Raw genomic sequence first — 13,146 nt, forward strand, 5'->3', positions numbered from 1 at the left:
CGGGGCTAGGAGGCAGAAAGTGCCACATGTTGGATGCCCCTCCTGTCTCATCCCCACCCTGCCTTCCCCCAGCACCCACTTCACCCACCTGGAGGTGGCAGTCGCTGGGTGACACAGCAGTTGGATTCACCTGGACCATTCAGGGTCCCTCAGAGCAGGGCGGCTGCTGGCAGCGCCTGGGCTCCCAATTCCCAGGCCTTATAGGGTCTGGGGAGGGTGTGGGCCTGGCTGGCCCAGGCAGGCGGCCAGAGAATGGGGGGAGGGGTGTCACATGCCTGCCCGCCCAGGCCAGTGTGGATATGGCCCAGCACCTTTCCCCTGCTCTCCACTGTGGGCCAAGCAGCCTCTGCTTATGGTGCTGGCTGAAGGCCTGGTGACTCATAGGCTAGCTGTGCTCCCCAAGGGGCTTCCTGCTCTCTGCCCCTACTTTTCTGAGGTGTGAGGCCTCCTTCCTTACCAGGCACCACCTTACCTTTGGGTCTTAGTTTCCCCTTCTAGACTCATCAGCTGACTACTCCAGTCACAGACGCCACCTCCAACATTCAGGACCCTTTCTCCCTCCCCCAGAACCTTTGCACAGCTGTGTTCTCTGCCCCAGGTCCTTTGCACAGGCCACACCTCTGCCTGCTATACCTTCCTCTAAATTCCCACACAGCCTCACCTCTGTCATCCTGTTTATATAGTGCACCCAGAATAGTGCTTGCCACACATAAGACACTTGGGAAACGTTTGTCTAAATTGGGACAGGTAAAGGTGCATGAGAGTTTTTTTTTTTCTTTTTCTTTTTTTTTTTTTTTGGAACTGGGGACCGAACCCAGGGCCTTGTGTTTGCTTGGCAAGCGCTCTACCACTGAGCTAAATCCCCAACCCCGCATGAGAGTTTGAAATGAGGTTGTATGTGATCAGTAGTCACTCAACAAACAGTATGTTAGCATTCCCTGGGCAGAAACAGGGTCTCCAAGAGAAGAGTGTGTGTCCTGTGGAGGGCAGTTCCATGTTCTACTGAAAGGGACATGGACTGACTGATGTGTGAGAACCCAAGCTTGATGGGTCTGGCTTAACCAGTGTGTGAGAGGGCGGGAGCAGTAGCATCCTGGGCCTGAGGCCCCACAGACAGCATTCAGACATCCCCTGAACTCACTGTATGCCAAACAGGCCATCAGTGAAGTGACTGCAGAGTAACTGCCACCCCCATTCTGGCCTCTGTCCTAGGATTGTACCCCTGGAATGGATGTGCCAACTTCAGCAATGGAGCACTTAACTCTGGCACTGGAACTAGGGGAAAAGGCAGGGGCCTGGTGTCCCTGGGTTGGTCTCCTTGAACTCTTGGTTGTGTTGGGTGACAGTTCTGGAGCAGAAGAGGGTGCTCCTGAAGGGTTGGGGTGGGAGCACTGCAGCAAGGCAGCCTGGAGGAGGAGGCATTGAGTCTGGAGGAGGGTCGTGCCCTGTTCCAAGATACTGCTCTGAGCACTAGGGAGTTATAGGGGTTCTGGATACCCAGAAGTGCTATCTAGACCAGGCTCTGGGGAAGCCAGGGACTACCCTGACCTCACCACGCACGCTAGACAGTGGTTTCTCAACTGCCCAGACCTGGGAGTCAGAGGGGCAGCCAAGACTGTGGAGAGAGATCAGGGACCCCAGGGGACCCACCCTGGCCTTTGCCCTGCCTGTCTTCTGCAGCCCTCACCAATGCAGCCAGGCAAGCTGCAGGTCCAGTGAGAAGAGAAGCCACCCCTTGGGTCCCCCATTCCTCTGTTGATCCCAAGAGGTTCCAAGAACTAATTTGTACTAAAGTAAGAATGGCTTCCATTTATGTGTATTCGAAGTTTAACCTATGCTACGCCATGCAGCTCATTAAGAAATGCACCATCCGGGGGTTGGGGATTTAGCTCAGTGGTAGAGCGCTTGCCTAGGAAGCGCAGAGATGGCTCAGCGGTTAAGAGCACCTGACTGCTCTTCCAGAGGTTATGAGTTCAATTCCCAGCAACCACATGATGGCTCACAACCATCTATAAAGAGATCCGATGCCCTCTTCTGGTGTATCTGAAGACAGCTACAGTGTGTACTTATATATAATAATAAATCTTAAAAAAAAAAGAAAGAAAGAAAGAAAAAAAAAAAAAAAGAAAGAAAGAAAGAAAGAAAGAAAGAAAGAAAGAAATGCACCATCCTTTGAATGCTGGCTCAAAATTCCATCCCCACATCCCTAAAGTCACACCCTGAAAACTCACCACACCAAACATGTTTATTCTGGACCACAAACAGCAAAGCAATTGAGTCTCTCTGGCCCAGCAAGGGTGGCTGGGCACTAACCAAAAACATTTGATTTGAAGAGTCCCAAGCCCCCAGGTACTGTGGGTACCAGGTCTTCCTCCCAGCCACCTTTGTCTTCCTTATTTTTTTTTTTTTTTGAGACATTCTTGATAAGGCAGCTCACGCTGGCCTCAAACTCACAATCCTCCTTCCTCAGCCTCTTCTCATATGTCAACTTTGGGGTTAAGGACATGATCATAAGGGAGGGTCTCCTGTGAGGGGTTGAAAGTTGTGTGCTGAAGTCCACTTAGACCTCAAAATCTAGGGAAGGGAACAGAAGTCCTGGCTAGCTTGAGTGCTGTCATAGGACCACCAGGGGGCAGTAGGGACCTCGATGGTCAGAAGTCTAGCTCTGGCATCATTGTGTGCTTGACCTGGCCCAGTAGGGGCTCAGCCTCTTGTCCCCCAGGGTCTGCGGGCTCAGCCTCCCAGGCCCTCTGCTGGGCTGGCCAGTCCATGTGTGCCCAGCGGGGGTCAGGGTCACCCACCACCTCATCCACACAGGTGGCCAGGTTGATCAGGGGCTCCGACCGCTCCACCAAGATGGGCGCAAAGGGCCCCACAAGCCAGGCCAGTGGCATGGCTCGCAGGACCAAATCCAGGAACTCATCCACACAGGCATGTGCCTGGGCCACGCTGCCCTGGCCCTCAGCCAGAGCAGTGGGTGCCACGTCACCAAGGCAGTGTGCATCAGCAAAGGTGGCCTGTAGAGCATCCACACTGCGCTGCACTTCAGCCACCTTGGCCTGGGCACTAGGGGGCAGGCCCCGAACACAGCCTGCAAGGGCATCCACTGCACTCTGCAGCTCCAGGGTCAGACTTCTCGACAGAGCCAGTGTCTCCAGCTCCACCTGCAAGGCAGGCCTCAGTTTTCTCATACATCTAACAGGAACCGTGGCCTCTCTTAGTTTTCTCATGCATTTATTGGGAGCTTTGGCCTGCCTTGATTTCCCCACAAAATCTAATGTGAAGGCCTTGTCTTGTTTCAGTTTGCCATGAGAACACAGTATTTTGAGCTAATTTCTCACATGGACACCTAACAGGATTGACCTGTTTCCCTTATGGCACACGATGGGGAGGATGACCTAGTGACTGAGAGCACTTGGGCCTGGGCTTAGCACACAAGGTCTCCATCCCAGGTCCAGGGTGGGTCTTGCCTTCCCTTGGCCCCTTACCTGGCTGTGGCGGTAGCCATTCTCCAGACATGGACTCCAGTCCCCGCATAGCTCCTGGACCTTTGGGTGATGGAAAGTAGGGGTGGGACTTGCCCTACTCTGCATATGCTGGATCTGTGGGATGGGGACACCAGGGGTTAGGCAGTCTTGGGGTGGGCCTACCCTAAGCGGCTGCAGGCCTCCAGCAGCCCTTAAAGAGTGCAGACTGAATGCAGTCAGTTTTGCCCTCTGTTGGCCAGCCCGACCCTTCTCCCTTCTGCCCCTCTAGATGCTCACTGTCATAGCCCTGTCCACATGGGTCCCTGCTCTGCCTAGCACAGAGTCCTCCCTGCCCCTTGTGCCTGAGGAAGATGAATGGATATATGTGGACTATCCGTGGGAAAGAATAGTATTCACCCAGGAAAAGGGGGGAAACTGATGACTAACTGCTATCCGTGGTCCTTGAAACAAAGCTCAGTGGGCAACAAAATAGGACACACAGAGCACAGATCGGCTCCCAGGATGCCTCAGCCTCATCTGCAGAACCAGGATGGGGAGGGGGCTCACTGGAGATGGAATTACTGCTGGATGAGGACAAAACCATGGCATAGGGAGGTGATGGTGGGTATGGTGGCTGCCCAGGTCCCTGAGGGCTGGGAGGACAGGCCTGTACCACCATGCCCCAGCCACCCACTAGATAATACAAGATCCTGTTGCCTCACACAGCTGGTAAAGCACGCAGCTCTGGCCAGACACACAGTGAACTTTCTCAATAAGCATTTAGTAACCAGACTGTGTGCAAAGTGTGTCCCATCAGCCACAAGAGACAGGCCACTGATGGGCCAGCTATGCAGTAAGTGCTCAATAGCCAGGTGCCGGGAGAGCTGAGCACCTACTCAGCATATGTAAAGTCCCCATGCCATCACTACTGGGAATGGGGAAAGTCTGGAAGCTTCTGACACGCAGGAAATTAACTAAAGGTCACACAGGCGAAGGATGTGATAAGGCATAGGCACACTGCAAAGGCACTGTGGCAGAACAAGCTGAGTGGGCATAAATATGTATAATGTGTGTTGTGGAGTACTATCCGGCCAGGAAATGGAGGGGGACACTAACACCTGTAGCCACATGAATGCAAAAGCACACACTTCAGGATCTCCCAGAAGAGCCTAGACAAAGACCCTAGGCACAGTAGCCTGGTGGGATGCAGTGGGGGCAGGGAGGGAGGGGGACATGATGTAAGGGGGATAGGAGAGGAAGGATGCAGATTGTGTTCACAGGCACTCTCTGGTGTCCGCTGTGGGGAGGACCACGTGAGTGAAGCTGGGTGGGTGGAGGGTGAGTGTGTGAGGAGGTGAATGAAGCAGTGGACTGGGCAAGGGATTTGAAGGCAGAGGGCACTGTTAACCACCAGATAGGTGGGAAAGCAGGGATAGGGTTTCTTCCTCCCCTCTGTAGACTCAGAATTCTGGGAGCCCAACCTCCAGCGAGAGCCCCGCCCCCTCCCCTAACACGAGCCCCTCCCAGGAAATGCCCCGCCCCCAGCTATAGCCCTGCTCATACTCCCAAACCCCTGATCGGACCACAAAGACAGGTTGCTCACCAGCTCCAGAGTTTTCTGCAGCTGGGCCAGCATCTCCTGGGTGCGGTGTTTGCTCTCCCTCAGTTTCCCCAAAGAGTGTTCATAGGCAAGATGGCGGAGGCGTGCCGATAGGGATCCCAGACGCACAAAGTAGCCCTGTTTCTGCCTCTGCTCCTCCACTGAGCCCACTTCTGGGCCCTGGGACTCAGCCGCCAGGGCCACTAAGGATGAGAAAACCAGGGGTTCGGCATGGCCACAGCCTGCATTTCTGTCATTCATCATCCCTGAACAGCACCCAGGTCCCAGATATACAACATCGGCCCCTTTAAACTTCCCCAGATCCTATGAAATATAGTTTACTTTTGTTAACCTTGTTTTGAAACATGTAACCTCCAACTCCAATTGTGGAGATTGACCTTGAACTCCTGATCATCCTGTCTCTACCTCTGAGTGCTGGGGTGACAGGTGTGTGTTGGGTATGGGACCCAGGGCTTTGTGCATGCTAGGCAAGTAGCCCCAGCTCTGGCACCTAGACTGCACAGATAAGGGAAACAGGTAGGGAGTGCTGGCATCAGGCCAGCACTTAACTCAAGTTCAGTGTCATGGTGAAAGGAAAGAACCCACTCCAAAGATATCATCTTAAGTCCTGTGCCTGCTGTGGCAATATGTGTGCACACAATCACACACACACACACACACACACACACACACACACATACACACTTTTTTAACTTAAATATCTTAGCATGCCAGAAGCAGACCAGGATTCAGCACACAAGAAGCTGAGACAGGAGGATGGCCATGAGTTTGGGGCCAGCCTGGGCTACAGAGGGAAACTCTGTTTCAAAACAATGAAATTACATGAAATGAATAGACACATCCCCAAGCCTAATAAAGCAGTTTTCAGGGCCACCAGTTTGAGACTGCTTCGTCACATGCAAAAGCCCCATGTATCTTTGGAGTTGAGTGTCTGACTTTCTAGGATGCATACTGGAGGAGAAATTTGACATGGGTTTGAGTTCCAGGTTTCCCTGTTCCGTGCTGTGCTGTGCTGTGCGGCCTTGGGCAAGCCCCAGACCTCTCTGATCAGTACCTAGCTCAGCTTCAGTCATGGGCAGGAAATGGTCCACCAGCTCCTCTGATTTGCCCAGCACAATGTCCATGGCTTGGCTCATGGAGCGCCTCAGCTCCCCGCTCCAACGCCGGCCCCTTTGGGCCAGGTCCACCACACCTGTGACACTTTTGGCCACTGCATCCTTGGCTGAGGTGACCACCTGCAGGAAAGGGTGATGCTGTGACCTAGTGGCTCTGTTCATCCCTAACATAGTCCTTGAGCAGAGGACCTGAAAGACCTCTGGACTTCCTCTTAGTCCTGTGCCTCAGTTTCTCTCATTGAATAGGCAGCCCTGAAGTATGCCCCCTCTGGCCAGCCAGGGCCAATGCCCGACCTACTCAGTCCATCATACATACCTGATTCCCCCCAGCTTCTCTCCCTCCCTAGCTCTTCACCCTAAGGGGTACCCCGAGGCCTGGTCATCTCTAGTACCGTGTCTGATGGCTGCTGCAGGAAGGGCAGCTTCTCTTCCAATTTGTCTAGTCCCCTGCAGGCAAGATCATTCACTGTGGCCACTGAAGAGAGAGGGACATGGCAGAGAAGGTGAGACCACAGGGGACCTGTGGCATTCCAGCAACTGAGCCCATTTTCTTCCATCCCCTGCTGGGTCCCTCAGTTTAACCAGGCTCACAGTCTTGGGGACAGCAGAAGAGTTGAGGGCCCCTGCGCAGGGCCCCTCTTCTTCAGTCACACAGTTGGCCCTGGTTCTCTTGTCCCCTGGTCAGGTGAGAGCCCTGAGCCAGTGACCTGACCTTAGGAGACAAGGATTATGCCCGAAGGTTGGAAAGGGGAGGGGGGACAGAATTAGGGACCTAGAGAGGACCCAAGAAGAATCCCTTCTTGGGCTCACTACGTGTGGATTTGATCCCAGCACCACATAAACCGAGTGTGGTGGTGCAGAGCCATCATCCCAGCACTCAGGAGGCTGAAGCAAGAGGATGGCTGAGCATCTTAGGCCAATCTGGGCTACAGAGCAAAACCCTGACTCAGAAAAATTTTCAAAGGAGATGATTGGGGAGCAGCCGTGAATGGCCTGGGAGGGACACCTGGCTCTGGGAATGGTAGAGACAGACCACAGACCAAGCAGGGACTCAGACTCACACTTGGGCTGCAGGTGCTCCAGCAGTGGCTGTGCGTGGTCCAGGGCACAGGTAGCCACACTACACACACAGTGTTCAGCAAAGCGGCAGGCAGAGCCCAGCAGCGGGTGCCTGTCCTTGGCTGAGTTGTAGGCACCAGACACAGCAGTGCACGTGGCCCTGACCAGGGGCAAGGCCACCACTCGCTTCACCACATTCTGCAGAAAACAGTTACATTAGGGCACAGCCACACCCCCATTCCCTTTTCTAGTCCAGGCTGGGGGACAGAAGGCAGGTCGCCCTGCCAATGGCTGCAGCTTGCAGCACACACACAGTCATCAGGGCAACATCTGGTCCTCCAGATGAGGCCACCCTGATGGGATCTGGTTGGGTGATAACCCCTTGGAGAAAGACCTGGCTGCTCTCGGGGCCTTAGTTTCCCCACAGGTGTAATTGTGAGTGATGTATACCCTAAGTTTGGTGCTATCACTGTAGTGTCTACTATGGTTGACAACAGTCACCTGGAGCTGTGAGAAGGGACTGGACCTTGGTCGTGCAGGGACCCAACTATGAAGCTTCCTCAGACTCCCCTTCCCTCCCCTCAGCCCTTGCTGTCACTCTTCCAGCCCCTTACGTGCTGGTCCAGTTCCCCCAGGCTGGATCCAGGGTCCTGAGCTGTCTGATCACCGGACATCCTAGGGGGTAGGACACAGAGAGAGGGAACCCCTGAGTCAGCCCTGTGGGGTATTCTGGGGTCCATAGGCAAGGCATGCACAAGGCCCAGCACACAGAAGGTATATAATGAAAAACCTATGACTTTGTTGGAGAGGCATGGGCTCTGGTGGAACGAGGATGAGTTTAAATTTCATTATTACCTGCTGTGTAGCGCTAGGGTGGTGTCTTTGCCTCTCTGGTCCATTTCCAGTAGGGACAGACAGGAACACCAGCTCCACTTACAGAGGTGGAGGCAGCAGCCGGAGAATCAGATCCCTTTGACAGGCAAGAAAGTTGAGGCAGAGGGTGACAGGGACGCTGACCTCAAGGCTCACGTCCTACGTGTCCCCACCATGGCTGTCCCACTGTCCTCTGCGCCTGGTCCCCGCCCAACTGGGTCCTGGACCCCTGCCCACTGGGACAAGGGTCCTACCACCTGCTGTGCCTGTGGCTCTGCACATGCGCCCTCGCCACTTCTGCGCCCTCGCCACTTCTACCCCCCGCCAAGTTAGGGTCAGGGCCATCCCTACCCCACCCGCTTCCGAGCCCTCACCTAAGTGCAGAGCTCAGACTCTGCGGGTATTTCGGGCGATCCCACCAGAGTCAACCCGCCGTTCTTATAGCAGGTCTGGGTGGGGCCTCCGCACGCGGGCCAATGAGGCACTGGGGGTGTGTCTGGGGCCCGCCCCCGCCCTCTGGTTGCCATAGCGGCCCAGGGACGCCGAGTCTAGATCCAGTCACCAAGGCTGACCTCAGACTAAGGCGGAGGACTTTCTTTTTCTTCAGTCTTTTCCGTTGGTTTTGTTTTGATTCCGAGTCCCTCTCTGTAGTCAAGGCTTGACCGGAATTCATTATGTAGCCCAGTATAGCCTCAAAGTAATCACATAGTCAAGGATGACTTTGAACTCACTGCCCAGTGGCTAAGACAACAGATGTACCACAGCACACCGGGTTCCACGGTGCTCGGCATGGACACATAACCATAGGTATCCCGACGCCCAGTCAGGCCCAGCTTCCTTTATTATTACATTTATGTGTCCTGGTGTTTTGTTGACATGTTCATCTGTCTGTGTGCCACAGATGCCTGATACCTGCAGAGGCCAGAGAAGTTGGCAGACCCCCTGTGACTGGAGTAACATGTGACTAACTATCATGTGGCTGCTGAGACTCGAACCCAAGCTGGAGATGTTAACCACTAAGCGGTTAACTTCTGACCTCTAGTTTATTTTTAATCTGCTGTTTAATTCTGGGAGCTCTGACCCCATTTTATAGTGGCTAATAGAGGCCCAAGGTTTAACCCCCTTTCCCCAGCTCCCTCTGCAGCACTGGGGTGAGAAGCCTGGGTTTTGCTGAGTCATATGCTTGGTACCCAGAGCCACAGGGAGGCAGGAGAACCATGAGCTCAAATTATCCTAGGCTGTATAGTAAGTTTGAGGCCAGCTGGACAATATGACACCTTGACACCCTCCCCCAAAGTTCACACCCCTGCCTCTCAATGGGCAGAGTCCCTCTGTCTTGGGGGTGAAAACTAAAGCTGGACTGTGTTAACGCCATTAATCCCAACACTCAGGAGGTAGAGGCAGGAGGATCTCTGAGTTTGCCTCCAGCCTGGTCTCCGGGACAGCCAAGGCTATACAGTGGGAAGGATCTAGAAAGTAGCCTCAGTCAGTAAAGTGCTTGCCCTATAAGCCTGAACACCTGAGTTTGATACAGTGGCTCATGTGGGTGACCGCAGCTCTGGGAGGCAGAGGCAGAAGAGGCAGGAAGATCCTGAGGCTCTCAGCTGGCCAGTCAGAGATCCTGTCTTTTTTTTTTTTTTTTTTTTTTTTTTTTTTATACGCCCCTGCCCCCAGAGATCCTGTCTTAAAACATAAGGCAGAGGGTGGGCAAGATGGCTCTGTGGGTGAAGGAGTTTGCTGCCAAGCCTGAGGACCTGAGTTTGAATCCCTAGTTGCCACATTGTGGACAACTGGAACCCACTCTGCAAGTAGCCCTCTGACCGCCACAGAGGTGCATGCGCACAAAACAAATGTACAATAAAAGGAAGCTACAAAGAGGCTGAGTGGCTCAGCCAGCCGGGAGCTGTTTTATTAACTGCTTTGGTGACCCTGAAACAGATGAGTCAAAGCTAGATAAACACATGGTAGCCTGGGGGCCAGCACAGGAACAGTGAGAGGTGGAAGAGTTGGGGCAAATGGAGAGGAGCCTGAGGGAGAGTCAGGGAATAGCATTCCTGGCTGAGGGAATGGGGAATGGCAGATGCTGGGAATCTGCATTCTGACATGGGACCAAATTGCTTCAGTGGCAAGCGGGGTACCCTTGGCCCGCACCCCAGTCGCCATCCTCACAAGGTCCCCAGCTCTGCCACGTCCAGCAGTCGCTGTCCCCTCACGGCCTCGGGCCCCGCACAGAGCGTGTCGTTCTGCGAGAACATCTTATGTCGGTTGGCGGCCAGCCAGCGGCACAGGTCCACGAGGTCCTTGTCACAGACCCAGGGGTTGTGGGAGACATCGAAGCCATCCTGCATATCGCGGGTCGGTCTCCCCAGGAACGCCCACAGACCCGGGGGAGTGCTGGACAGAGAGTTATTGGACAGATCCAACATATCCAGCTGCTTTAAGCCCCGAAAGGAGTCGGCCGCCACCGCGGTTAGCTGGTTGTCATTCAGGAACAGGACGCCCAGGAACGGCTGGGGCGCAAGTAAGCCAGCCTCCAGCCTTTGCAGCCGGTTCCCTTCCAGGTGCAGGCGCTGTAGCCGCCTGGGGCCCCGCAGGAATCCCTCGGGCAGCGACTCAAGCAGGTTGTGCCCAAGGTCGAGGGTGTGCAGGGCGCCTAGGTTGGCAAGGAGCCTAGCGGGCAGCGAGCGCAGCCGGTTCTCCGCCAGGTCCAAGTAGCCCAGGGCGTCCAGGCCCTGCAGCCAGCGCGCGCTCGCCTCCTGCAGCTGGTTCTCCCTCAGGACCAGGGTGCTCAGGGCGGCCGCGCTGCGGAACAAACCGGGGGGCAGGCTGCGGAGAGCATTGCGAGTCAGATCCAGGACGCGCAGCCGGGGCACCGGCGCCAGCAGCCCGGGGGACAGTTCCTGCAGGCGGTTGCTGGAGAGGTGCAGCTCCTGCAGACCGGGACACCCTTGCAGGGCGGCGGCGGGCAGCTGAGTCAGGCTGGAGAATTCCACCGACAGATGGACAGTGTCGGCCGGGAGGGAGCTCGGGAACTCAGTGGGACCGTGGCAGGAGACCGTGCTTCCCTTAACCGACTGCAGTATCAAGCATTCCCTGAGGCCCGACACCCCGCCCAAGAGGGCCAGGAGGAACAGGGTTCTGGGAAGGCAGGTATTGAGATCCGGGAGTCTGAGGTTAGTGAACCATGGTGAAAATTATATCCTTTTCTTCCCATCCCCTGGCCACCACACTGAACTGTACCGAGTCCTTCCTTACCAGGGCTGGAACGATGTGAGCCTCATGGTTTCTTTCCTGAGTCTATATTTGTCTCCTTAGCTGGGTGGGTGGGTGGCAGAGCCAGTGAGTTCCTAGCTATTCTGTAAAGCCTTAGGCACACTATACCCTGGGTCTCATTCTCACCTGCTGCTTTCCCTCAGCTTCCAGGAGCAGCCCCGGTCCCACAGCAAATCTTACCTCTTAATTTCCTGCGTCTGACCCCACACACTTCCTCCCCTACTACCAGCTCTCAGAGGTGACCAGTTATTAAGTATTCCCAGTCCAAGTATCTAGTTACTTCTAACCTGGTTTGAATCCTGGCTCTACCCCATCTCCCCAGTTATGTGTTCAGAAGGGAGAGTCAGTGGACTCCTGTTCATTCTGCAAAGCTTCAGCCATAATGCCTGGCTTTCATTATCCTTTCTCTGCCCTTCTCAGGAAGGCAGAAACTTCCAAACGGAGCTTATCCTTTCTCTGTCCAGCTCTGGTGTGGGTTGCATGGTTACTGCTGGGTGTTCAGGGAGAACTCATGATCAGAGTGAACATGAATCCCTCTGTAGGCCTATCTGGTCCCTACAACAGCCCTCGGAGGTTTGTCCGGGGCTTCCCTATTCAGTGGGTGTGATCATGGCCTCAAGCCCCTGGTCAAGGAGCCCCTAGCAGTCTGTCCGGGAGTAAGCCTGTTTGTACAGTCTGCAGGCCTGAATCTATCCCTAGCAACCTCAGTGGGTCAGACTAATGTCCTCATAGCTGTGCTTGACCTAGTGCCAGGTTTGCCCAGAACTGGTCAGGTGAAGACCTACCTCCCTTGATGCTGCCAAGAGGCCATGGCTGCTCCTCTATGTTTGTCCTCAACACCCCAGGAAGGTGTCTTTATATAGTCCCCACCCCAACTCTGCTCTGCAACAAAACAGGAAGAGCCTGGGGCCAGGTCAACATTGCTACATCCCTTCCTAGCAGTGACTTGCTTCCTGCCCACCCTTTCCCAGACTTTCGCCAGCTTTTACTTCCTTGTTAGTGATGGGGGTAGGGGTTTCCCAGTCCCCACCTCTCCCACCCAGGATTCAGGGACTAAGCTTGCAATGAGATCAGGAGCCTGGCTGCTCTTTGAGCAGGGGACAGGAAATGTGTTGAAGACATCTCAGGCTAAGACATCTCAGGTCTTGAGTACCTGGTGTGCTGCTGTTTGCTTTCCCACTGAACAAGGAACAATGCCTGGTTCTAGATTTAAGGTCTTCCACAAGGAACCAAAGCAGGTCTGGCTTAGGTTCTCTGGGACTCGATTTATCTGCCTGCACAGCTGAACTTGATCTTCAAGAGATTCTTTGGTGATTACATTTATCTGAAGTTCAGTGTGTGCATATATGTGTTGTGAAGATACACCATGGTACCTCACATGTCATCTCATCACAGCCTAGGGTTAGAGTACAGAGCCTATTTTGACACCAGACTAGACTACATACTGAGACTGTCCAACAACAACCCACAGTTGCAAAGATGCATTTCAAGGCTATGAATTTGCCTTTGAGGACACCTTTGGCTGTCTGAGTATATGTGATTGCACATGACTTGCATAGGTCATAGGTTGATTCTAGGTGTCTTTCTCAACAGTTCTCCATATCGTTCACCAAGGCAGGGCCTCTCATTGATTGGGCTAGGCTGGTCTGCAAGAGGTCAGGGACCTTCTTGTCTCTGTCTTCCCAGTGTTAAAATTACAGGCATGCACCACCACACTGGCTCTTTCTGAATGCTAAGG

The 13,146-nt window shown here is 54.3% G+C and overlaps 2 protein-coding genes across 2 annotated transcripts; both read right to left on the bottom strand.

Moving 5' to 3' along the window:
* Window positions 1-2,612: 2,612 nt before the first annotated feature.
* Plin5 (perilipin 5) lies at window positions 2,613-8,234 on the bottom strand. Its single transcript, XM_032899456.1, has 8 exons — window positions 8,118-8,234; window positions 7,877-7,937; window positions 7,265-7,460; window positions 6,596-6,678; window positions 6,143-6,323; window positions 5,071-5,270; window positions 3,489-3,602; window positions 2,613-3,164 (listed from the first exon to the last, which is right to left on the bottom strand). The coding sequence occupies exons 1-8, from the start codon at window positions 8,159-8,161 to the stop codon at window positions 2,652-2,654; spliced, it is 1,392 nt and encodes a 463-aa protein (XP_032755347.1). The 5' UTR covers window positions 8,162-8,234; the 3' UTR covers window positions 2,613-2,651.
* Window positions 8,235-9,999: 1,765 nt separating this feature from the next.
* On the bottom strand, window positions 10,000-12,267 carry Lrg1 (leucine rich alpha-2-glycoprotein 1). The gene is made up of 2 exons (XM_032900740.1): window positions 12,194-12,267; window positions 10,000-11,273 (listed from the first exon to the last, which is right to left on the bottom strand). The coding sequence occupies exons 1-2, from the start codon at window positions 12,217-12,219 to the stop codon at window positions 10,301-10,303; spliced, it is 999 nt and encodes a 332-aa protein (XP_032756631.1). The 5' UTR covers window positions 12,220-12,267; the 3' UTR covers window positions 10,000-10,300.
* Window positions 12,268-13,146: the final 879 nt, after the last annotated feature.

Source organism: Rattus rattus, chromosome 4 (assembly GCF_011064425.1).
Source record: "Rattus rattus isolate New Zealand chromosome 4, Rrattus_CSIRO_v1, whole genome shotgun sequence".
Classification (NCBI taxonomy): domain Eukaryota; kingdom Metazoa; phylum Chordata; class Mammalia; order Rodentia; family Muridae; genus Rattus; species Rattus rattus.